Raw genomic sequence first — 26,754 nt, 5'->3', positions numbered from 1 at the left:
GCTCTTACAACATCAATGGGCAGAAGGGATGGAGCAAGACCACATGACATGATCCTCAGAGTCCTGTCCAGTGTTCATGCCCATAGCTAAATTAATGTGGGCTCTATTTACTTAAAAAACCCAATCAAGTTATTAAATCTCAGTGGGCTTCAGCTCCCTCTTCTGTAAAGCATGCTACCAACCTCTCAGGCAGCTGTAGCAGGAATTTTAAAAGGTCTTATTAATAAAAACAAACCCAGAGCCAGGTATTGGGGTGAATGCTGGAAGATCAGAGAAGCAGAACAAACCACAGTCACCTCACCTCGCCAATTCCTCAGCTGATCTTGTTTCCTCAGACTGGAAGCTTCTGAGTCCTCATCCAAATGGATCTCAGCTGCACTGCTTCTTGAAAGCCTGAAGCTTAACCAGGCTCAGTCCTCGTCCTCACACCTTAAATACCTTTCTGCTTTCTGCCATCACTTCCTGGGATTAAAGGCGTGAGTAACCATGCTGGCTATTTCCAGTGTGGCCTTGAACTCACAGAGATCAGACGGATTTCTACCCTGGAATGCTAGGATTAAAGGCGTGTGTGCCACCATTTTCTGACCTCTATATCTAGTGGCTGTTCTGTTTTCTGACCCCAGGTAAGTTTATCAGAGTGCACAATATTTTGGGGAACACAATACCACCATAGGCAGCACCACACAGATGTGAAAATATACGACATATAAAGGACTGCAGGGTACAAAGTGCTGTGATAGCCCAGCAGTCCCTACTCAGCTGCCACACTCTGATCCGCTCCCATTCCTGTCTTTGCCAGTTTCTCTATTTTATGCTCTAGAGACAATATGAAGGTCATATAAATTTCCATAACTTTTTGTAGTTAAGATACAACATTCCTTCCCAGACCTCCTAACCACCCCCTTTTATGTTTTGACTATTCTGAATAATGAAGAAACAGGGAGGATGTGAACTTGAAACGCCTTCCTTCGCTCGCCTACAGTCTCCAGACTCAGCATAACCAGCTTTTCCCTTAGCTTTTCAGCTGTTCCCTCTCTCTGGATATCTGCTCAAACTCATCATCAGAAGGCTTTAACACAAAGATGAGCCTCACCATCCCTCTCTTTCTCTTCCTGTATTTAAGCATCTGTATTTCTTAATATTTATTTCATTTTGGAATTTCTTCTTTTTTGAGACAGAGCCTCAGTGTAGCCCAGGATGACCTAGAATTCACTGTGGACCCAGGCTGGCCTACAGTCTACGACAGTCCTTCTGCTTCAGCCTCCTAAGTGGTATTATGGGCATTAGTCACAATGTCAGGTTGCATTTTAAATACTAATTTTATTAATAAATTATAATAACATGTATTTACTGGGTACAAGGAGATGTCTTGAAATGTGTGTGCAATGCAGGAAGACTAAACCAAAGCACTAAGTGTAAACACCCTTTCACCTCTCTTTTTTTTAATAATACACTTAAGGTTTATTTTTACTGTTGTTTATTTATGTATTTTTTGGATACAGGTTCTACATATTTAGTCCGAGTTTGTTTCAAACTCATTCTGTAGCATGCTGGACTGAAACTCATATCTGCCTGCCTCAGCCTTGCATCTCACTGTTTTTCTAAGTACATCAAACATCAGCTGAGCATTGTGGTATGCACCTTTAATCCAAGAATTCAGGAGGCAGAGGCAAGCAGATCTTCTTGAGTTTGAAGCCAGCCTGGTCTATACAGTGGGTTCTAGACTAGTCAGAGCTTCACAGTGAGGTATATCTCAAAAGCAAAACAAAACAACATTTCCAGTTGTTACTCTAAGGTGCAGCTGACCTTAAGGCCCATTCTGCCTGTTCAACTATATTCTTTGATTAACAACTCCCTGTTCTTCCCTTCTCTATCCACCAGCTTCAGATAGCCATCATTTTGTCCTTTCCCTCTGACTTCTAGAATTGAGCTGAGGTGTTATTATCTTTCTTTGCATGGCCAATTTCATTTAGCAGTCTTCCAAATTCACCTATATTGTTACAAATGGCAGGACTTCATCCCTTCAGACTGAGTAATAATTACTGCATATTCTTTATGCATATACAGTAATATGTACTGTATATTCTTTATACATCCATCCACTGATAGGCACTTGGGTTGTTTCCATATCTTGGTTTATTAAATAATGCTACAATGATTGTGAAGAGCTCATAGCCCTTTGACATACTGATTTTCAGTCCCTCTAGAAAAGTATCCAGGAGCAGGATTAGTTAATCAAATGGTGGTTTATTATGGTTACACTAATCTGCATTCCTATAAACAATATGAGTTCATTTATCTGCATTCTCTATAACACTTATCATTATTCACACTTTTTTAAAATTTACATTCGAAATAATTTATATACTAACTATACAAATTTTGTGTGTGTGTGTGTGTGCATTAGTAGGGTAACATGATGTTTTAATTCTTACATACATTGCGTAATGTTTAATCAGTTAAGTATATCCATCTCTGCTGTGGGATGTTCTGTATGGCAAATGTGTTGCTAATTAGTCAATAAATATAAACACTGATTGGCCATTGGCTAGGCAGGAAGTGTAGGCGGGACAAGGAGGAGAATAAAGCTGGGAAGTGGAAGGCTGAGTCAGAGAGACACTGCCAGCCGCCACGATGACAAACAGCATGTGAAGATGCCGGTAAGCCACGAGCCATGTGGCAAGGTATAGATTAATGGAAATGGATTAATTTAAGCTGTAAGAACAGTTAGCAAGAAGCCTGCCACAGCCATACAGTTTGTAAGCAATATAAGTCCTCTGTGTTTACTTGGTCGGGTCTGAGCGGCTGTGGGACTGGCAGGTGAGAGAGATTTGTCCTGACTGTGGGCCAGGCAGGAAAACTCAAGCAACACATCTCCTCAAATGTTTCCTATTTGTCTGTGGGGGAAAACACTAAAAATCCTTTCTTCTAGCTTTTTGAGATGTTATGTGCAACTCCCATACTGAGCAATTGTTTTTGAACTTCTTGCCATGTCTAGCTGTAATATTGTAACTTGATCTCTGAGAAGCCAGCCTGTCCTCTCCATGTGGCATACCCTATCTTGTCCAGTTTTCTTAGAAAACTCCTGGTTGTGAATAACTATTTCACTAACTGCCTACTTCTCTAACTCAGGATTTAATTTCTCTCTTTTCTTGAGATGTCCTCTTTCCGTACTTCTCTGTCTCCTATGGTCTTCTCTTTCATCTGTTTTTCTTCCTCTGTCTGAGCTTAACTGAGTTTCAACAAATTCTGATCTTTTTATCTGTATCTCTGTCCTTTCATGGAATTCCACCCCACCTGATAACTTCAGCTGTTAGTTCTATGTAGGCAAGATTAACATGAATTGTACAGTAGTGGTAGCGAGAACTCCTGTCCACATCTATGACTTCCTGCAGAACATCTGTCTTAAGCATCCAAGACTGCACACCAATAATTTCATTCTCAGTGGAATATCATCATGCCTCCCAGACTGATTCTCCTTCTGTATCTCATTTTCTCTCTCCTAACAATATCCTTAGCTTATTTCTTAGACTGTAATTTAGTCTGATAGTCAACCCCTTGTTTTTACCCCTTTAAAGCCCATTTGTTATTACACACTCCTTCTATAAATGGCCCCTTGTCACAAGCTGGAATTTGACTCCCAACTACATATTCCATTTTCAAACCCTCCCTCCATAATTCACTTTATATAGTCTTTTCTATTAAGTCTATCATTTGGTATCATTTGTCAAAAGGAGACTATTTTGGAATTCAGTATTACCAGAGTTGTTATAGCATCATTTGGTGTTATGGTAACCCATCCTCATCATACCTTCACACTTAGGTCTTATAAAATGTCTTCCAACAACTTTACACAGTTTTCCTCTTGCCAGTGGAAACTGACTCACAGTTTCCTTATGAACTGCTCATTCGGATGACTCTTTGTACTGCCCTCCTGACACTTTCAGATACGTTCTCACGTTTGATTGTTTACTTAGCTCCATGCTTTGTACATGATAGAACCTCAGAAGACTGTAAGTTCAGCAAAAGCAGCAAGGACAGATCATTGCTGGTTCTGCGACCCAGAAAAGAACAACTATTTCAGAGCTACCTGTGGAAACAGCCATTTGGTGGCAGCTGTGCCATGCCTGAGCATCTCATGATCCAGCATGAAGGAACCTCAAAAGTAGGAGTCCTGGATCAAATGGGGAACGTCTCCACCCAGAGTTCCCTGGGCTCATCCAACGCTGTCTTTCTAACTGTGCTCTCTATTCTTCAGCTGTAGTTCACTGCAGCACAATGTCTCACGCAGCTGTGCAGGTCCACTAGCATGGTTTCGTAGCAGCTCCCTTTGGGCCAGGTGCTCAGCCTTCCTGAGAAACTTACTCACATACACTGCATTGAGGAAAAATCTGCTTCTTTGGTTCCATGTGGCTTGTATGCATCTGAACCATATTCTTCTAGGGGCAATAACCTGCTATTTACAGTTACCTATAATCTCAGTAAGAACTGTAAACTATAATGAAGGGAAGAAACAAGACAGTGACGGATATCACGAAACAGCCTTTCATTTCTCTAAATAGCCACTTGTCTGTGTCCAAAGCTGATACTTTTTACAAGAGTATCTTCCCTGAGACTTCTGGTGTAGGAGTGTCAGGAGAGAGAAACAGAAAAGAAACCCAAAACACACTCAAAGCAATAACAATGAGGGTTCTAAATAAGACACCAAAATGGCCAGCATTAAGTAAGCACCTCCTGAGTAAAAGGTACTCTGCAAATTCTTTAATTACACGTTCTTCCTAATCCTCAAAATATCCCTATGATATTGCTTTATCTTCAAATTTCAAGTGAAGTCTGTGGAGTTGTAGTTCATAGCGGTTAAGTATCTTACTAAAGATTACAAAGCCAGATTGGCAGAGCTAGCCGCTTCTAAGAATAATACAAGAATAAAATATAGAGCTCATCTCAAATGGAAAAGATTTTAAACAAGTATTAATACTCTGCAAAATGATGACTAATTCAAGAAACATGTATATTGCTGATATGAGCATGTGCTATGCATAGAAAAAGCAATGTACTTACTCTCTGTCAATCACAAGGCAGGTGACAGCCTCTGCAGCAATTACGTTTGCCGTTCTCACATCCTCCCTGCATAAAAAATAGACACATTAGGATGGAGCAGCCTTTAAGACCAAAGGCAAGTGACTGTGGGGACACATCAAGGAACCAAAGTATATAAACTTTTTTTGATTTATGCACTTTCAGGTTTAGGCTTCATGTGAAGAGCCACTTTACACATATTATAGATCACACATTTCCTGCAGTTATAATGTAGTTTGTTACAATTATCAAATTTAAAAATTCACTTACACAAGTGGAAGAAAATTATATAAGATAGTTTCCTTTGCTCTTTTGGGGGAATTTCTGAATTGATTGCATGATGATAAAGATGGGAATGAATAGATTAAAACTTTTGAAGAATCTAAAGGCATACCCTGGAAAGAATATCTAATTCATCTGTTATCAATTTGACATTGTATCTTTGAGATCAAATGACCAACTTTAAATATTTTCTCAATATAGTAACATTGCTTTTATGTAAGTAAGGTTTGGGGACTTTATGATATATAGTTATTCCTGTGTCCCAGAGCTCATGGCTCTTCAAGTATTTGATAAATATTACTCACAGTGACTTCAATATATAAATATTAGGACAACTATTACTCACAGTGACTTAAATATATAAAGACTACCTTTTCAAAAACATGCAATTTTTTAACTATAGCAGGTGATAGGAGTCTGGTGTAGGAGTCTCAGGAGAGAGAAACAGAAAAGAAAACTGAAACACACTCAAAGCAATAACAATGAGGGTTCTAAATAAGACACCAAAATGGCCAGCACTAGGTAAGCACCTCTTGAGTAAAAGGTACTCTGCAAATTCTTTAATTACATGTTCTTACTAATCTCTGAGACCTTTGAAATTTTTCCCTGGTTCATCTCCAGTAATAAGAGATGGATTTGGTAAATTAACTTCACAAGTCATTTTCAGCTATCATAAACTTAATATTATCATTGTCATAACACTAAATCACACCTGACAGTGCACCCTCTTTTCTTATGATAATGTTTCTAAGCCAATATAATTAATGGCGAATATGCATGAAATACATCACAGAGGTAATTGCATAGAAAAGTATTGTGTTGATAAGTTTTCAAACCACAAAATTCAATGTTCCACCTAATCTAGGCATCTGAAGTATTGAAAATAAAGATGTTCCCAATGCATCTTTTACTATTGAAGACACACACAGTTCTGACACAAACTCTAAATTCTGTAATTTCCCCCCATTGACCTATCTTTCGTTATGTCCTTCATTGTTGCCATATCATCTTGTGTGGGTTACAGCTGCTTAACAGAAACAGCATTTGGTATTTGATAAACCAAAACAAATATTCTTTCACTAACATTATTTTTTCCAGAAATACCCTTGTGATATTCTTCAGCATTCATTATTTGATACCGACCTGAAAATCATTTTTCTTCTTTTAAAAAATCCCCACAATGGGATTCTTGTAAAGATGTATTGAATTAATCCACTGATCTCAGAAGCTACAGTTTCTGATATTAATTTTTCCATACAAGACTATGGCATGTCTTCCCATTACTGGGGAGTCTACTTTTATGTTTTTGAATTCTTAGGTGCTGCAGATTGGGTTTCTCTTACACACCTTTTCCATTTGTGACTTTTACTTTAAAGAAGGAAGGTCTTCCTTGTTGTAGATTTTATTATTTTTTAATTTTATTTTTATTTATTCTTCTCTCATACAATACATCCTGACCACAGCTTCCCCTCTCTCCTCTCATCCCAGTCTCTCTCCCACCTCCCCTTTCCACCAGACCCAACCCCCTTGTTCCTACCCCAGAAAAAGATATTAAATCTACCCCCAACACTAAGTTTTCCTCTGACTGTAAAATTTTTATGATCGTCTCAGGAGCTGCCAGGGTGAGCCTCTTATGCCTGCTTCACATTCTCTGCCTTCCAAAGAACATGGCCTCCTTTCAAAATTGGCAAACATATGTTCTTTCTCGTGCCCAGTCCTCATAACATGCTGTTCCCAGGCTTAAATGCTTCTCTCCAACTGGATGCCCCCCACCCTTGTTTGTCCTTTGGGTCTTATTCCCAGTGCCCTTTCCTTGGGCATTCCATCCTGAATTAGCCATTGGGCTTCCCTGTATCTGTTCTCATTATCTTACATATCTCCACACGCAAGTGCTACCACTACTTAACTCATATATTTATTTATGTGGCTTAGGGACTTCATTTCTCTTCTGCTAAGCCATATACAGACAAGGGATGATGGCTAAATTTGCTCCCTATTTAATCCTTAATGCCCAATATAGGAGGTACTTAGTAAGTGTGTGCTTTAAGGAGGGCATGGGTATTGCATTCCTGAACCTGGGGGTGGTAGAGATCAGATAACATCATCATCATCATCATCATCATCATCGTCTATTCATAGTAATGAAGTGACCTCAAAGGCCAGGGGCATTGCATCCTCCTGAAACTGAAGTTTCAGATAGTTTTAAGCCACCCATGTGTTAGGGAATGGAACTGGGGACATTTGTAGTAAGTTTTAGGCCTCTCTGAAGGCTTCTCTGTTGTGGCAACAAACCGAATCAGACCGAATCAGGAAAAGTCCAGGTTTAATTGTCAAAGCACTCCTGGGCGATTCCTTGCCCCCCAGAGAGGAGACTGGGACAAGACAGGAAGAACCACGTGTCTGTTTTTAGGGATGCCGCTTATATACCCTGTGGGGGTGGTCTTGAGCCTCTCTGGGGGAGGAGCTGTGTTTAGCAGGCTTTGAAGGGGCGGGTTTGGGGAAAGAGATGGGAAGGGGAATTGAGGCGGGTCTTCAACCAGACTCCTTCCAAACAATTTGCAAGCGCAGTATGTGGTCTTGATTGCTGACTCATTTATCCAACCCTAAATTCAGCCTTCAGAATCACAGGAACTCGCTGTTAACACAAGATCTACCAATTGTAAGCTATGTAAACCTTTGTTGTTCAAATTGAATCTTAGATGGTCTTTAAATAAAAAACCCAGAGCCAGATATCAGCGTGAAAGTTGAAAGATCAGAGAAGCAGAGCAAGCCACAGCCACCACCTATTACCACACAAACTCCATGAATCCTCTGACTGAAATCCTGAGTCCTCACCCAGAAGGATCTCAGCTGAATGGCCTTAGTTCCTGTTTCCTCAAGCCTTATATACCTTTCTCTGCCCTGCCATCATTTCCTGGGATTAAAGGTGTGTGTTTCCCAGTACTGGGATTAAAGTGTGCCACCACTGCCTGGATCTGTTTCCAGTGTGACTTTGAACTCACAGCCGAGTGATAGGATTAAGGGTGTGTGACACCACTGTCTGGCCTCTATGTCTAATCTAGTGGCTGGCTCTGTCCTCTGAAACCTAGGCAAGTTTATTAGGGTATACAATATATCACTACAAACCTCAGTTCTTTTACCTGAGCATGAAAATGGAAAGAAGCCATTCAATGTCACTCTTACCCAGTAGCAAAGTGAGAACTGCAGATGATATATTTTCAAATCCATTACTATTTTCAATCGAAGGTGATTTTTGGGTGTGAAGTAAACACAGCCAGCATAAGCGCATCATTCCCATGGGCTTCATAAGTTGTGAATAACTTATTCTCACCATGTGTTTATGGCCTCATAAGGTACTACAAATAGCTTCTTAAAACAGCAACACTACCATGGCTTTATGAAAACATCATTTAAAATCTACTCTTCCACGTCTGTCTTCATCTTGACTATTTATAATGTTGCTTATTTACACTGTCTGTACTGGTGCACAACTGTACTATAGTATCCAAGCACGTGGAGGGGGATCATGAGGTCAAGGCCATCCTGGGCTGTATAGACTACACAGTGAGATCCTTTTATCTCTGCTACCTACTGCCAAATAGAAGAAAAAAAAATGGATATTGCCTATTTAGAAATATTTCCATCTTGACTATTAAGAATCTTAAAAATAATATAAATAACAGTATTTAATTCTGAGTATATTTTGTGGATATAAATTTTAATGGATTAATCATAAATAAGCAATAGTTTAAGATTTTATTATGTTATCTAAATTAGACTTTGAACATTGAATATAATGTTTTTCTGAAGCAGAATTTTTTATGTAGACTGTAAAAATATCAAGGCTATTAAGGTATTCAATAAAATATTTTGTTACTTATGAATATAATCCGGATTTAGGTATGAATGTTGTAATGTATAAAATAGAGGGTGATCCTAATGGACTCTATGTTGTCACTAGACATTTCAGCCAGTCACAGCTATTATATTTTTATACAGAATATTGACCAAGTTAGTAAGGTTGCGTATTAAACATAAGCATATATTAAGAACTGTATAAAAAGAGTTCATATAAATATTGTTTATTGAATATAGCAAATGGCAGTTACTTTGTCTCGGATGAGTGCATGAAAATACAAGCTACATAGTATTTCAGCAGTCAGAGCCAGCTCTCGAGTTGCACTCCTGGCATTTGAACACAGATGGACTGTTCTCTGAATCAAATTCTTTCCACAAATCCACATTCTCATATACTTTGTCAGAGCTAAATTTTATAATAATTATACATGCATTAAAACACAGAACAACTTTTGAGCAGTGGTCATAATATCCACCATACAAATCACATTTGTTAATGAATCCAGCACCAAAATATTTTCAGTGTCTAGCCACAAAATAAATCTGATAGACATTTAACTCTTAAATTATAGAATTCCCATTCACGGACATGTCCTAACCTGCTACGCAGCTTTATGATGATGTCATGTAATACTAGGCAGTTATTTAATGTTAAGTTCATTTGACCCCAAATCATGCTGCCATCACAGCACCCTTCAGGTAATACTGCCCCTCTAGTCAGATGTCCAAAAAAGCTCTGAGGACCCTGCTTCTTTGAGGAACAAAACACTGCTTGACTTGGCTTTGACATATGTTAATCTTCCACTTTGGCGGACATGCTTCTAATAAAAGGGTATTACTGGGAAAAGCTGCCAATACTGGGATTACTGCATATATTTGTTTGTGTTGTGGGTCCAAAGACTGTAGTAAAGATAAATATATTCTGGATTTTGGTTTAATGTTACAAGCACATATAACAGAGGATCCTAATGACTTTATGTTGTCACTAAGCCATCCACACTTGTTATATTTTTATGGAGAATATTGACCAAGCTAGAAAGGTTGCATACAATACTGGCTTAGACATGGAAAAAAGAAAAACACGGAAGGAGACAATTCTTACTTGTTGGTGTATATTTAGTAGTTTCTATGGTTTTTTTTTTTTTTTGAGATTATAGATGAGAATATTTAACTGTAAGGCAATGCCCACACTAAATACACACTGCCCTGATTGCTTAACACATGAATCTTGCTACTTTATATTAAATAAAACTTACCATATACATAACAATCCAGACACAACATGCTCACAGTCTTTAAAAGCAAAATCTTACGTTCATACAGTTCTGTGCCTGCACATTAGTTGATTTCAGCATTACCAATAATAATAGTGATAAAAAATGGACCATTGCAAAACTAGTCAATTACCAAGTATTTCCAAAAGCATATTATCAATTTAAAAAATTAAAAGCAAAGCTTCATGGTTTAGTAGTAGTCACTTTTAAAACATTTTGTGAGGGGTTAGAAACTCTTTCAGTGAAATTACAGAGCTTGGAAAAGATCACCAAATATCTACAATTATAGTGTTATGTGCACTGACTCTGACGTTCTTTGGACTTCATCACTGGAATCTTCATCATCGCTGTATCCCAAGGTAGAGTCACTGTCAGTGTCTGAGTAATCCATAACAAGGCTTTACACGGACTCTTCTTCTTCTGAAGCAATTGTCCTGTGTTTCGTGGCTACTAGAGAACTCTGTGGTTCAGGGATGTCTCAAGAGAACAAGCGCAGAGGTAGGAAGCCAAGGCAGAGCAGAGTTCACGCAGGGCAGCTGTCAGAGCAGGGATCTCCCTTTGCAGCCCTGGGGCAGCGTGACTTCTGTCGGCAGAGTACTACCACTCTTCGAGTGCCAGCCTTCATGGAAACTGACACTCCTCCAATTGCCTGTGAGCTTACAGCAATACATGGGGCTTAGCCCTTCATTCTCTGTCATGTGCAACCGGTTAATGCCCCAGTTAAATTACATCCATGCAGGAGGAAGCAAATCATTTTTATAGTAAAATTCAAAAGGAAACCTTAACACAACAAGTAGGACAATCAAAATAAGAATCAAAGGAACACATAAAGGAAATTACAGTATTATAGCAGTGAATTAATCATGAAAAATTATATAGTTTATGATGAAGCTTACTGCTGTTTGAAAACAGGACTCCTAAGCAGCTTTGTGGTTGTTTTGTCTTGCTTTCTGAATTAGATCACTCTCATTTCCACTTCCAATTCAATCACAAAACTATTCCAAAATGATTGATACCTCAATTCTAATAAAATTGATATACTACATGTAGAATTGATCAGTGAATAAAGAAATTATACACCTTACAATCCTGCTTGGCACAGAATAATCAATGAGCCTCAGTCAATACATTTTGACAAAGGTTTGGTCACAAAACAAGCAGTTGAGAAAGAATAGTTTCTTCCATAAATGATACTAGGAAATTGGATATCCACATGCATAAGAACTATGTGTGACTCCTTTTTCTCACCACATACAAAAATCAATTAAAAGTTGATTAAAGACTTAAATGTATGACTTTAAACTTTGAAACAACAAAAAAAATACAGCAGAAGTATGATTTGATATTACTATGAGCAATAAGTTTTTAGATATGATTTCAAAAGCATGAACAACAAAAATAAACAACAAAAGCCTTGCCTTGAATAATCAAAGCAAACAGTCATTAGTATGCATAGGTAACATAACCAACGGGGGTTGGGGGGATATTTGCATTTTATACATCTGACAAGTTGCTAATGTCTGGAACCTAGAAGGAACTCCAGCAAATCAATGACCAAAATTTCCAAATAATTAAATTGAAAAAATGGCCAAAACCCAAAAATGAACATTTCTTTAAAAACAGAAATTCCTAACAAGAATGTGGGAAAAAATTCAGTGTCACTAATCATCAAGGAAAAGAAAATTATAACCTAGCAAATACCTCATCCCAGTTAGACTGGCTACTGTCAGTAAGAAAAGTAAAGCAACTGGGTGAAGATGGTATAAAGAAGACGTCATACGTTATTGTCAGAAACGCACATTAAAGGATGTCATTATGCAAATCAGTTGTGGATATTTCTTTTAAAAAAATTACAAATATAACATGATCCATCTATCCCATCAATTGTTCCAAAGAAAAGGAAATTAGTATATAAAAAATAAACCTCAAAAATTACTAAAAACAAATGATTCCAGATTGATTATACATCTACACAGTGGGCATCATGTAGGTCTTAGAGATGAATTAGTACAAGTTTCATGTCCTTAATAAACTTTTATTCATAAAATACAGGGAGAAGTTTAGTTTAAGGAATCAAAATTTGATAAAAAAAAAATAGGGGGGGGGGACTAAATTCCCTAATAGCCATCTGCCCTAATAACTAATATGCTAACCTGACTTCAATACATTCTAAATGGTAGATATAAGCTAGGCATGGTGGTGTACACTTGTAACTTCAGCACTCAAGAAGCTGAGAGAGGAGAGGAGCATCAGTGTAAAGCCTGAGACAAGTCTCTCTCTCTCTCTCTCTCTCTCTCTCTCTCTCTCTCTCTCTCTCTCTCTCTCACACACACACACACACACACACACACACACACACACACACACACACACACAAACACATTTATAAGGGCTTGTATGTATAACATTTACTAGATCCTTCATGTTTCTGGTACTATTCTGATGACTTCACATGCAATATTTCAAGGAAGGCAAATATAAGTTAACAATAACTATGACCTAGGATCAGTATTTGAACTCAGGCAGGTTGACTACAGACTTGCACTCTTTATTTGGATATCATAATTTATATGTAGTACCAGCAATGAGGACCCACAAAACAATAGTTTTAGTAAAACTTGTCTTAGTTTAAACAACAACAACAACAACAACAAAATAGGAATTCCAGGTAAAACAGCATACTCCCAGTAGTCAGGAGACAGAGGCATGTGAATCTCTGTAAGTTCAAGGCCAACCTGGTCTATATAGCAAGTTCCTGGCCAGGGTTACACAGTAAGATCCTGTCTCAAAAAAAGAAAGGAAGGAAGGAAATAGGGAAGGAAGGAAGGGAGGGAAGGAAGGGAGGAGGGAAGGAGGGAAGGAAGGAAGGAGGGAGGGAGGGAAGGAAGGAAGGAAGGAAGGAAGGAAGGAAGGAAGGAAGGAAGGAAGGAAGGAAAGAATGTGCAAATAGTGATGATAAAAGTTGACAAATCCAACAATGGCTTGTTTTTTCAGAGAATCAGAAATTCCTTCTCCTCTGCCTCTAAGACATTTAGTTTGCTTGCTAGCCTTTCTCCTTGCCCCAGACAGAGTTGAAAGACCTGGAACAGGAGGAGAGTTATCTCTGAGGTCTATCCCTCCTTAGAATGTAGACTTGGCAAAGGGTTGTTTTTATTTTTAACTGTTAAATCATGGCAAAATGCTACGGCAGAGACCTTTCCTAGGATCCTTTTAGAAACATAGGTGACTTTGTGTAGAAGAGAAGGAAATGTTACTTGAGATGCCCAGGTAGACAAGTGTCCTATGCTGTATCCAGGGTCTCTGTATCTCTGTCTTTGCTGTGTTTTACTTTTGCAAATCTGCTCTTTATTTATAGTAGTGAAGGTATGGAAACAACCAACATGATCATCAATTGATGAATGGATTAAGAAAATGTGGTACATCTATGCACAAGGAATTTTATTGAACCATAAAAGTGAACTTATAGTATTTGTGACAACATAGATAAATTTAAAATATTGTGTTGCTATAAATAAGCCAGACACAGAAGGACAAATACCTTGTGATATCTCTCATATATAGGATCTAAGAAAGTTAATCCCCTGAAATTAAAGAGTGGAATTGTAGTTACCAGAGACTGGGGTTGGTAGTTTGAATGAGAATAGACCTCCCAGGCTCATCATATGTTTGAATGGTTGGTCCCCAGTTAGTGGAACTGTTTGGGAAGGATTAGGAAGTATGGCCATATTGGAGGAGGTATGTCATTAGGGGAGGGTTTTGAGGTTTCAAAAGATCATACCAGACCCAGAGTCTCTCTTTCTAATTGATGGTGGATCAGGATGTAAGCTCTCAGCCCCAAGCCTGCATGCCTGCTACCATACTCCTGGCCATGACAATGTGGACTAACCTCTGAAACTGTAAACAAGCCCCCAGGTAAATGCTCTCTTTTATAGGAGTTGCCTTGGTCATGGTGTCTCTTGACAGCAATAGAACAGTGACTAAGATACCGGGAAAATAATAGGAGGTAATAGGGAAAGCTTGGTCATCAGAAAAAAATGTTCCATTGAACAGGGAGATTAGGTTCTGGTGCTGCTTAGAGAAGATGCCCTACCACATTAGGGTGTCCATAGCTAACAGTAATATATATTTCAAATAGCTGAATGAGAAGATTTGTATAATTTTTACAAGGAATACATAATAAATGTTTGAGGATATAGAAATGTTAATTACCTTGGTTTGATAATTACATAACATGTGTGTGGAAGCATCTCATTACACCCCATAAATATCTGCAATTATTGTGTCAATAAATATAAAAAAATTGTACATCCAGAAAAAAAGTGTTCTCATAAGTTAACTTCAAAGTTTATTTTCCCTGGTTACATGTGTAGATGTATCCATTCATTGTGTTAGCTCACTTCCTGAGACAATGCATATACATTTGGAACTATATGGAAAGGTACAGTGAATACAAGAGAGACATGAAGTTGGAATAATTCAGTTTTCACATTCCTTCACATAATACTTTTCCTAGGTTGATAACATAATGAAACTTTACATAGAAACTTCACATTGCACATTTACTTCAATGACAATGAAGACATACATTTACTGAATTGAACTACATGAAATTACTTTTTGCAGGTTAAAAATGGCTGAATACCCAAGGTTGGATAAAGCACAGGGACAAATAGCCAAATGAATGGAAACACATGAACTATGAACCAATGGCTGAGGGGTCCACACTGGATCAGGCCCTCCGAATGGGTGAGACAGTTGATTGGCTTGATCTGTTTGGGAGGCATCCAGGCAGTGGGACCAGATCTTGTGCTCATTGCATGAGTTGGCTGTTTGAAACCTGGGGCCTATGCAGGATTGTTTGGCTTGGCCTGGGAGGAGGGTACTAGACCTACCTGGACTGAGTCTACCAGGTTGACCTCAGTCTGTGGGGAAGGCTTTACCCTGGAGGAGATGGGAATGGGGGGGGGGGGGCGTTGGGGGGAAGGTGAGGGGGACGGGAGGGGGGAGAACAAGGGAATCCGTGACTGATATGTAGAACTGAATTGTATTGCAAAATAAATTAAAATAAATTAAAAAAAAAAATGGCTGAATACCAGTAAGTTCATGTGGTTCAACTTAATACATGGAGTTAGTGAAAGTGAGGAAAGGAATGAATATTTATTGTTATTTTCTGTTGTGCTCCCGATGTAACCTCAGCTGAACTAAGATTCAACACTAACCCATATTTCTTTCATATCTATAGCCGAGTGATTTCATTCTCCTGGATGCTAAGACATGATTGATGGCTTTTGCTACCTCTCTGTAGCCATTTCAGATGATTCGCTTCACATTCCATTATAGCTAGCATTAGAATTAATAAATACTATGCATGGGTGGATAATTCTGTTCCCAGAAGACATGAGTTATTATTAAGGGGAAATCCCAGGTATGGGACATCTCTTGAGGAGATATTGGCCAGAAAGTCTTCAAAAGTCTCTCAAAGCTACACAGGTTATGGACATTGTTGTTGGTAAGACCAACAGAATGGTAAGACCCAATTGCTAAAGACACCACACACCTTGGTTGCTGAATACAGAAAAACCATGTGGGAAGCTTGCTAGTTTTTACTGTTGGACATTGCTATCCAGGCAGGTAGGGGATAAGAGGTAACAACAATATTCTACAACTTTAGAGTCTACATGCTACGAAACTAGCTAACTAGGCAGGAGGTTACTGCTGTGACAGGGGCTGACTGTTATGACAATAACCAAATGGTTTGGTTCTTGTTTTTTTTTTTTTTGTTTTGAAATTAAAATATATCATTTGTTCCCTTTCCTGTCCTCTATCCAACCCCTCCAATGTTGCCTCCTTGCTCTTTCTCAAATTCATGGTTTACCTTTCTTTAATTGTGTATATGTTCTATTCACATAAATGCAACATACTCAGTCCATATGTTACTTGTATGTACTTGGTTTCAAGGGCTGACCACTAAGCACTGGGTAACCAATTCGGGGGGCTCTTCCCTGTTGACTTTTCTCCTGCTCTCAGCATTCCTTACTTGCTTGTAGATTTTTTTTGTCTAGGGCTGGGGCTTCATGAGATTTCCCCCTTTCATGTTAAACAACCCATTTCTGACTGGGTCAGAGACCAGCTTCATGGGAGGGAGTTAATGCCTAGAAATGTGTATCTGGTTATAGAATGGTCATGGGGACTGAGATGAATCTTCTATGTCTGTTTTACTGAATGGACATGTTACCAAACTGTCTCTTAAATATTTATGTGTATATCCACATCTGAGGTGAGAACTAAATTGCAAGTTGCATATTAGCACAATATTACTGAAATAAGACACCTTCACTGTAGGACTCATGTATTGGTGAAATTATTAAGGCCACTCCACGTAGTTAAAAGGAGATTTATTTAATGGCGTAACTTACAAATTAAGGGATAGGTAGGTCGCGGGGTCTGGGGAAGGTGTATCGCAGTCCAGCGGTGTTCTCTGGAGCTCTGCTTGGTCCACCTCTCCAGTCCAGGGTCCCGCAACAGAGAGAGCGCCCGCCGATCCAGATCTCGGGTCCCCAGGCGCCTCCTTTCGCCCCGCCTTGTAGGCGTGACAGTTGCCAAAGTCTCAAACTTCCAGATCAAAGCTGGAATGGCTACCCACTACATCTCCCCCTTTTTGTCTAAATAAGAAAGTTCTAACCTAATACAAGACTATATACAAAGGAATGGTTATCAAATATAGTCCAGGAATAATGAGGGATAATGACCTAGATAAGATGGAACTACAACCAATGCAAACAATATCAAGCAAGAAACACATACTATAATCCAGAGAAGTATAGAGCATAGGTAAATGGCATGTACAAAGATCATTCCAAAAGGTGTCCTATCCTAAAGAACCTGAATCTAATACTTAATATGTTCTATCTACTAAGTTGTAACTATAACTGCTAGTCTTCAATCCCATCAAAGACCTGAGAGGGAATATAATGGTACCTGAGAAATGGTAGATGGATGCAAGCAACTTTCGGGAATCTTGCGAGAGTAGACCGAGACAGCTGGCAGCCTGGACAGTCACCTAATGTTTCTCAGCATTGTTGGTGCATTCAAATTGACTACAGGCCTAAAGTATCTGACAGACCATTTTTAGAAGCAGGAATTCTGAAAGACCATCTTACCCTGTCTTGGCAGAGTACAGTGGTCGCTTTCCTTGTGTCCCGCTTGTCCAGAAAGGATAGCATTGCATTTGTACTGTCATCCGTCGAGGCAAGGGCAGTTCTTTGCCCAGTAGGCCATTTTGTGCCAAGAAGACAAACTTCCAAATGGAAATGTCTTAGAAGCCCAACATTCTCTCGGGATCAAATTGGTGCAGCCAGGAGCAATTGTGTCTCACATCAACAGAATCCCTGGTGGTCTAGTGGTTAGGATTCGGCGCTCTCACCACCGCGGCCTGGGTTCGATTCCCGGTCAGGGAACCAGCCCGGCTAGCTCAGTCGTTAGAGCATGAGACTCTTAATCTCAGGGTCGTGGGTTCGTGCCCCATGTTGGGCGCCAGATATTGGTGAAATTATTAAGGCCACTCCACGTAGTTAAAAGGAGATTTATTTAATGGCGTAACTTACAAATTAAGGGATAGGTAGGTCGTGGGGTCTGGGGAAGGTGTATCGCAGTCCAGCGGTGTTCTCTGGAGCTCTGATTGGTCCACCTCTCCAGTCCAGGGTCCCGCAACAGAGAGAGCGCCCGCCGATCCAGATCTCGGGTCCCCAGGCGCCTCCTTTTGCCCCGCCTTGTAGGCGTGACAGTTGCTGAAGTCTCAATGGCGGTTGGAACTTCCAGATCAAAGCTGGAATGGCTACCCACTACACTCATGTTTTCTTGCAGGTAAGTGCAAAGGGAGACCTCCTATGCCGTGTTCCATTGTCAACATGCATGCCTTGTTTTTCATTCAGTTTCCACATGTGGAGTGGGGATCTTTGTACTGCAGTTCTCCATAATTAATTAGTGTTTGACAGGAAAGTTTCCAAAGATATCCTAAATATCAAAGTTTTCAACGCTCCTCAGAGGATGATTCATCCTAAATCCAAGAATAGTTTTTCACTAGGAAGAGACTAAAAGCTTGTAATTATGACTTATCATCTGAATGTTAAACAGCATAATATGGCATCTATGTACTAAATAAATTTGCATACTAAAGTTACATCAGTGACTAAAATATATCTTATATAGAAACAAAATATACACACTTCAAATGATAGATTCTCATTGTCAGGTGGCACAAGCAATATAGAAATGTTTATAAAACCGTATTTGGAAAATTAAAATTCCCAGGCTGGGAATTAAATAGGCCTCTTTTATGGGAGAGTAATACCTAACAATTTAAAATAAATTTAAACTGAAAATAATCTTTTTGAGTAAATGTTCCTCAAATATCACCTATTATGACTTAATTGGGTAAAACAGTAACTCTCTAAACAAAAGATTTAAGTGATTCTATAATTTAGTTCACTCAATACAGAATAATTTCAGCCAAACCAAAGATTAACTTTGAATCGAAGACGAACAGAAGCAAGTGAACTGATAAATATTTGAAATGAATATCCAATTAAAATAAAAGTTATATGTGCCAAATCACTACATAAAATCAAACTCCAAAAAGTATTTGACTCACTTAACATATCAGCCTCTATCAAGAATTTTGATTTATCAGGCTTGCCACATCTCTCCAGCACTTGTAACATAGAAGAAAAACACTGACCTGATCTTAAAATATTGAATGCTACTATTCAGATATGTGTGCATGGAAATGTTCCTAAAATATTTTCAGCTTAATTTTCTAACTATCCTAAAGATGATTTATTCAATATGCCAAGCATGTCTACAGATTGATTAAAAAATACATAATGAAAAACACCCACTTAAATATTTAGGAAAAAATATAAACGTAAGTTTCTAAGGAGTTCAGAAGAGGGTGCTGGATCTCTTTGGAGCTGGAGTTACATGCAGTTGTGAGCCACCTGATGTGGGTGCTGGGATCGGGTCCTCTATAACAGCAGTATGCACTGTCAACAACTGTGGTTGTGAGCTGCAGATGTGGGTGCTGGGAACAAACCTAACTGGGGTCCTTTGTAAGAGCAGAAAGCATTTGTAGCCACTGAGCCATCTCTACATTCTAGAAGTAACTTCTGAGTGCAAAGACTGCTGAAACCTTTCCCAGCTGCCAAAGGCTTTTAGTGTTAGGATTGTAGTTATCAGCACCTATCCTTCACAGGGCTACCCTTTCAACCATCACACTTCAATCACTCACAACTATCAGGGACAGAGCTCATTTATGCCAACGTAGCCTGATCACATGGAGACACCAGACTGGCAGCTAGAGCAAGTAGGAGACTTGTCATAGTATCTTGCAGTGTCCCTTACAGGGTTGCCATATGCCCTCTTTTCATTGGCAGCAATCATAGGAACTAGATGACACACTAAGGAAGGCATTTTTCAGCAAGGGCATCTTCTTCCTAGCACCCTAAGCAACCGTGATAGTGCCAATTTGAATCTCTTAAGAGGTTAGATGACAGTTATATACAGATATAAGCAAACATTTGAGAGAGACTCAAGTCTGTATACAATAATTAGCAGTTACATTTAGTAGTGGTTTAGGGTTTTATTAGTATTTCCACTAGAAATTGACAAATAGACCTTTTATTTATAATTATTCATCATTTATTCATTTATCATAATGACATTATATTGTTCATTTAATCACATATGATACACTGACCACAGACAGTAACCCATGTCTTTTCACTAAGAGAATAGGACACAGTAGTCAGAAGGACAGACTCAAGAGTTACTCATCTAGGTTCAAACGCAGAAATACCATTGATTAGCAATGTGATCTGTAGTCAGATACTTAAGTTCTCTGCTTGTCAATGCATTTGTTTACAAAATGGGAAGACAGTAGTCTTTAGTAGAGCAACTATATGAAGAACAGTTGAGTAAGTACATAAAAAGAACCTAGACCCACTGTCTAACATACTGAAGTACTCAATAAACATTAGTCAGTATTATTATTCCATTATTATCATAGCATGTCTAAACACACTAAATTCACTCAGTCTTATTTTTGTTACACATCATAATTGTCTTGCCAATGTCTCTTTCATCAATGTGGAAAGTTCCTCAAGGATTAACACTCATTTTTTTTCGTATTAAATCAATTCCTCTTTTGTTAATATACAATATACTTTCAAAGAATAAGCAAGAATTGAAATAATATTGTAGGAATTTTCCAATATGGCTTAATATGAATTTCAAAATCTATAGAAATGAATAAAAATAGCTTTTTGCTATAATACAGAAAAAATCCTTGGCATTCCACCCATTCCTATAATAAAGTAAGGTTCTCAGATTTAACCAATAAAAGTAAAAAACATTCAATTTAATTTGAATCTTATACAAATGAGTATTTCTTAGTTTAAGTGTGTCTCAAGTAATAATATAATAGAAATATATCACTGTTTATCTGAATTCACCAGACATCATGTATTTTACCTTGCCACACTAAATAAAGTTTCTGAATGCAGAGAATGAGAAAATAGTCCTTGGTGCTAGGTATATAGAGGTAAGGCAGAAAACAAACTGCTTTCCAAGAGTTCATGGTCCAGTAACTAAGAGACATTATTGATAGTTGTATTGCAGTGTGACCCAAGTGTGTCACAGGAGTGAACAGAGGGACAACAAATGACATGCAATGTCCTAACTCTGACTAGGTGCTAGGGGAGGGAAGGCATCTCTCAACAGTGGAAGCAACTCAGGGAAATAAGAACATGGTGCTGAGATTAGAGAAGGACTGTTATTTGTTCACATAAAACTTACTCTGCCAAGAAAGTGAGGTGGTCATTTCAACACAAATATCCTGTGAAAAGGCATGAGAAAATACTACATAGAGTGCATTTACCAAGTGATTCCTAAGAGCGGGAGCTGGAGAGCAAGTAGGGAAGACTAACATTGGGGCCTGCAGAGTTGGGGCAGCAGAAGGCACAAATGGCTGTAGGCTGATTATAGAGGAATGTTGGAAACTCAGACAAGTAAGTTTAAGTTAAACTTAAATCAAATCTCTGGAAGAAAAAAGGAAAACACAGGACTAACAGGAGACATTGTGGGGTCAATGCATTCCCTATTTTGCTTGAACCTATAGTGAACTACAAGGAAAAACCATCAAATCCTTCCTGGGTGACTGGAAGAAGACTATCTGGAGTGACTGGCGGCATTAGTAGCCCCAAGCAATCTTTCCTTCTTGATCACCCAACTGTTCTTATTATTGATTTCCACTGGATCCAGTTTGCATGGCAGACTGGACAGATACGTGACAATTGATTTCTGTTCTTGGTCCTGTAGACTGGATGTGTATCTGCTGGACATTTCACTTACTGTGTTCCATTCCTAGCCACTGTTCTAAGAATGCTAAGGCACACTAAGCATTTCCCTCACTGTATAATAGATAACACTTAACACCTGCTGCATTATGAGTCCTGGGAAGAGCCAAGAACTGTGGCCTTGAATTCACAGCTGTTACTCCTGCTGATCATCATGAAGTACACATGGTACCCAAAACAGCTGTGGGACAATTGAAGCTGACCCAAAGTTCAGCTTTATTAATATTTGGGAAAAGCAACAATTATGGGACACTTCTTTGTGCCAGGTCTTTGCTGCCTAAAAATGAAATCCCTCTTGCCAGGAGTTCAAGGCCATCCTGAACATACTAGCAAGTATGAGGCAAGCCAGGGACCTATAACAAAACCCTGTCTCATAAAACAAATAAATCAGTTAAAATTGCATTGATTAAAAAATAAGTTGAAGCCGGGCGGTGGTGGCGCACGCCTTTAATCCCAGCACTCGGGAGGCAGAGCCAGGCGGATCTCTGTGAGTTCGAGGCCAGCCTCGACTACCAAGTGAGTTCCAGGAAAGGCGCAAAGCTACACAGAGAAACCCTGTCTCGAAAAACCAAAAAAAAAAAAAAAAAAAAAAAAAAAAAAAAAAAAAAAAAATAATAAGTTGAATTATTTTACTCCTATGCTTGAGGGAGAGGTGAACCGCACTACTGGGGCAAAGCCAGTAAGCAGTCCGTTTGTGTAAAAATTTTCAAGTAATGAGAGTTTTTATATTTTAAAGGGGTGTTCAGAGAATAAAAAATAAGCAAAAATGAAAATATAAATATGATATAGTCTATATCTGATAAATTCAACATAGGCCACTAGTCATCTTGCTCTTTGCAGAGCCTATTCCCAGGCCGAGGACAAGAGATCTGAGGGTTTCATGGCTTCATCTGAAGTCATATAACTAAAAAGCAGCACATACAAATTTTAATCCAAATTTATGTTTATGCAGCGTCCATGTACCTTACACAGACTGTGCTAAAACCCCACTTACGAGACTCTGCTCTCTACCTGAGACAGTGACCCAAATATGCTATTCTACAGGCCGTATCTGGCTTGAGGTTCCCTCCACTGTATAACAGCATAGATTTGAACTCACTTTTACCTAATCACAAGTCCACAGTTGTACAACCAAAATACTCCTCTTCCACTCCCTCCAATCTTGTGATTTTTACACTTCTACATCCCAAGGGCAGATGATCTAACCAACCCAAATGCTTAATTAATGTTTTCTTAGCAGCAACAAAAATTGAATCTACTCTGCCTCTAATTGCTTAGTGACTCAACAATAACTTTTGCAAATGAACTACATCTTCAATGGCTCAAGGGAAATACTCAATAAATTCAGTTATAGCTAAGTTAAAATACTATACTATTTCATAGACTTTTAAAGATTACGCAGCAAATAGCCTTCTAAGTAAACCATGTCTTGGGGGAACTTTTCATAATTTCATTAGGTTCTAGTGATATCTCAGTTCTGTGTGGCCATCAGTGTCTGCCTCCCTCTACAGAAACTCGGGAAACCTTTTGTCAGTGTCTGACAGCCACAGCTGTCTAGCATCCAGTGAGGAACGACCAGTCGTTTCAGTCCATCTGATACGGGCATTGTTTTCCTCTGTCAGTCCCTGAGATCCTTGGCTGTTTTCTTTTTATGAACAAAACAGACAAATCTGCTCTCTTAACTCAAAAATGCGTTTGTAAGGTTAGATTTGATTTTGTCCCAACCTTTCTACCATTTTCTCTTCCTTCATTCTTTTATTTTTTATACACCCATCCAGCCATCCATTTACTATGTCTAAGTGTGAAAGAACTATGTGAAACCTGTAGCAGATATGGTGACATATAATGCACACACAGCCTTTACTTTCAATAAATTCATAGCTTAATAAAGAGATCCAGAGACCTAGGATAAAACCAAAAACAACCGACTTAAAAAAAAAAGTCAATGAAATGATTCCTATTGATACTCTGCTATACCTGCAGATCAGAGTCTAGCGTAATCATCATGAGAGAGGCTTCTTCCAGCAGCTGATAGGAGTAGATGCAGAGACCCACAGCCAAACTTTAGGCAGAGCTTGGAGCTCTGGGAATCCTGCTGAAGAGGGGCGGGGACTATAGGAGCCAGAGGGGTAAAGGACACCACAAGAACATGGTCCATAGAATCTAAGCAAGGCTCATAGAGGCTCGCAGAGACTGAACCAACTATCAGGGAGCCTGTATAGGTCTGACCTAGGTTCTCTGAATATATGCTATATTTTGGTTGTGTAGTTTGATGGTCTTATGGGACTCCTAACAGGGGGAGCAGGGACTACTTCTGACTCTTTTGCCTGCTTTTGGGACCCCTTTCCTCCTATTGGATTGCCTTGTCCAGCCTTCAAAGGAGGGGAAGTGCCTAGTCTTATTGTAACCTGATACGCCATGTTAGGTTGATATCCCTTGGAGGCCTTCCCTTTTCTGAAGTGAAATGGAGGAGTGTATCTGGGAGAAAGGGAAGAGAGGAGGAAGGGGAAACTGTTTGGGATGTAATATACAAGAGAATAAAAAATAAAAAAGGAAAGAGAATGCAAACAATCTATGTTTATGCTAATGATGTATTGGCAACCATGCAATCTTAATTAAAAATAAACGTGATTGAGAGAGTGCCATATTTCCACTTTCTGTAATAGAGATTTACATATTATGGTGTTTAGTTTTAAAAGCAACTCTATGATTGGTTGCTATTATACTTTCAGTTTGAAAGGTAAAGCAACAGGTAAATTGGGATGAGCAATTTTCTCCAGGCTATAAAGGTTGATGAGTGTGAGAACAGAGGTTTAAATCCTGGCAGTGTATCTCTAGGTAACAGGCATTATGATTCTTTTATCACAATATTAAACTTCATCTTCTCAACAATCATAATAATGATACAATTTTAGATCATCATGATCACAAGTCTCTAAGAATGTCCATTCTCCAAGTTCACACAGGTAAGCCTCTCATGGCTGGTTTCTTTAGCAGGTAGAAAGGATTTTACCTGTTTCTTGGGGTCCTTCCTTTGAGAGGAACATGGAATCCATGAGATGATTCACTGTCCATCCAAAAACACAATTCCTTCACCAGTTGTACTAGCTTGAGTTGGGTTTTGATATTTACAATCAAATTATACAGATACTGCAGATTTAAAAATGTATGTGATATTTAAAAACTAGTACATTTATTTAATGCATGCATATGTGAATTTTGTGTGTGTGTGTGTGTGTGTGTGTGTGTGTGTGTGTGTGTGTGTATGAACACATGCACACATGTGAGATGTGTGGAGGTCAGAGAAAAAATTGTGGGAGTTCTCTCCTTCTACCATGTGGGTTCTGGGAGGGGGGATCATTTGTAGGTCATTAGGCCTGATAGAAGTACCTTTACCCTCTGAGCCAACTTGCCAGCCCATGATACATGTTTTTATCTTTCATTTCCATCTGGAAAGACATGAAACTCTGAGAATTGATGTTAAAAGCACAAAGACAGGGGTGGGGCTTTAAAAATTTGACAAGCTAAATGAAGAGCTCTTGAAAAAAAAAAGGAAGAAATTGATTCAGGCAGAAGTCCTAAAAATGGGATCTGAAACAGAAGACATTTAGGAGGTCATAAAACATTGACAAGATTTGTTTTTATAGTGATAAAAGAAAAAAATGTTCTAAATAGTGGGTGTGGTATATATGATGACATATGTTGGCAAGCTCATTTTTGTTGGAAGCAAGCTGAATTGAGAATAACCGAAAGACTCAATCAGAAGGTGTCTAGATCAGAATGTAGCAAGCATGGAATATTAGATGTTCAGACATTAATTTATTTAAGGGACTGTAGGCAACAGAATCATAATCCTTAATTAGATCACTGTGGTTATGTCAAGTAGTATAGCATGTGAAAAGAAGTCACACAAAAACTACATAAGGGCTTGTAGCTAGAAGTTTTCCTGTGTCCCAGCTGGTCCGCAGCTGCTCAGACCTAAGTAAACACACAGAGGCTTATAGTAATTAAAACTGCTTGGCCATTAGCTCAGGCCTACCACTGACTAGCTCTTACATTTAAACTCAGCCCATTTCTGTTAAACTATATGTTGCCACATGTTCCGTGGCTTTACCTGTGTGCCATTACATGCTGCCCCCTAGATGGCGGGCTGGCATCTACCCACTCAGCCTTCCTCTTCCCAGAATTCTCCTTGTCTGTCCTGCCTATCCTTTCTGCCTGGCTACTGACCAGTTAGCTTTTTATTTATCAGCCAATCAGAGTAACACACTCACAGCATACAGAACATCCCACAGCAAGGGCTCATTGAGAAAAATGAAAAAATAAATCCCTTAGGAGGAACTTTCCAGAATAATTACATTTTGATTAAGCTTATAGTCTGCCACAGTAGAACTTCCCACATACACCTTCCCCAAAGCAACAAGGGAAGCACACACAAAGCATTAAACAATGTGGGTAATCATGTGGGCACACTGACCACCAACACTGAATGTATTAAAATGATATTTTCTGTTGTTAAGGAATTGTCTTTACTCTGGAGCCCTTAAGACCTTAATTTTGTCATTCAGAGAGTATGTACCTAGGCAGAAAGCAGGAGAGAGGTGAAAGCAGAAGATACAGACCATTAAAATATAATTTAAAGCCCACACAATCCAAATTTTGCTGGCCATATGAAGATATTATTAAAACATTTATAGACTTACATTTACAAGCATCCATTGAGATTTAAAATTATGGTACTTACGGACAGTCTGTAAAATAATGATTTTTTATGTGTTCTGCTCATATGTATTTATCCCCATTTTAGTGGAGACTAAAGTGATACAATGGGTCTGACAGCCAAAGCCAAA

The 26,754-nt window shown here is 38.8% G+C and overlaps 1 protein-coding gene and 1 non-coding gene across 2 annotated transcripts in view; one reads left to right on the top strand and one right to left on the bottom strand.

Moving 5' to 3' along the window:
- Nucleotides 1-26,754, bottom strand: part of Prkg1 (protein kinase cGMP-dependent 1) — a 1,138,884-nt gene that overhangs the window by 162,424 nt on the left and 949,706 nt on the right. The window contains 1 exon segment of the mRNA XM_052760872.1: nucleotides 5,062-5,127. Within this exon segment, the coding sequence (XP_052616832.1) occupies nucleotides 5,062-5,127 (66 nt within the window).
- On the top strand, nucleotides 17,879-17,950 carry Trnae-cuc (transfer RNA glutamic acid (anticodon CUC)). Its single transcript has one exon. It is a non-coding gene; the product is annotated as a tRNA-Glu (tRNA).

The sequence above is a fragment of the Peromyscus californicus genome, unplaced genomic scaffold (assembly GCF_007827085.1).
Source record: "Peromyscus californicus insignis strain IS unplaced genomic scaffold, ASM782708v3 Scaffold_4__1_contigs__length_199733344, whole genome shotgun sequence".
In the NCBI taxonomy this organism is placed as follows: Eukaryota; Metazoa; Chordata; class Mammalia; order Rodentia; family Cricetidae; genus Peromyscus; species Peromyscus californicus.
This window is presented reverse-complemented; position numbering and strand designations above follow the sequence as displayed.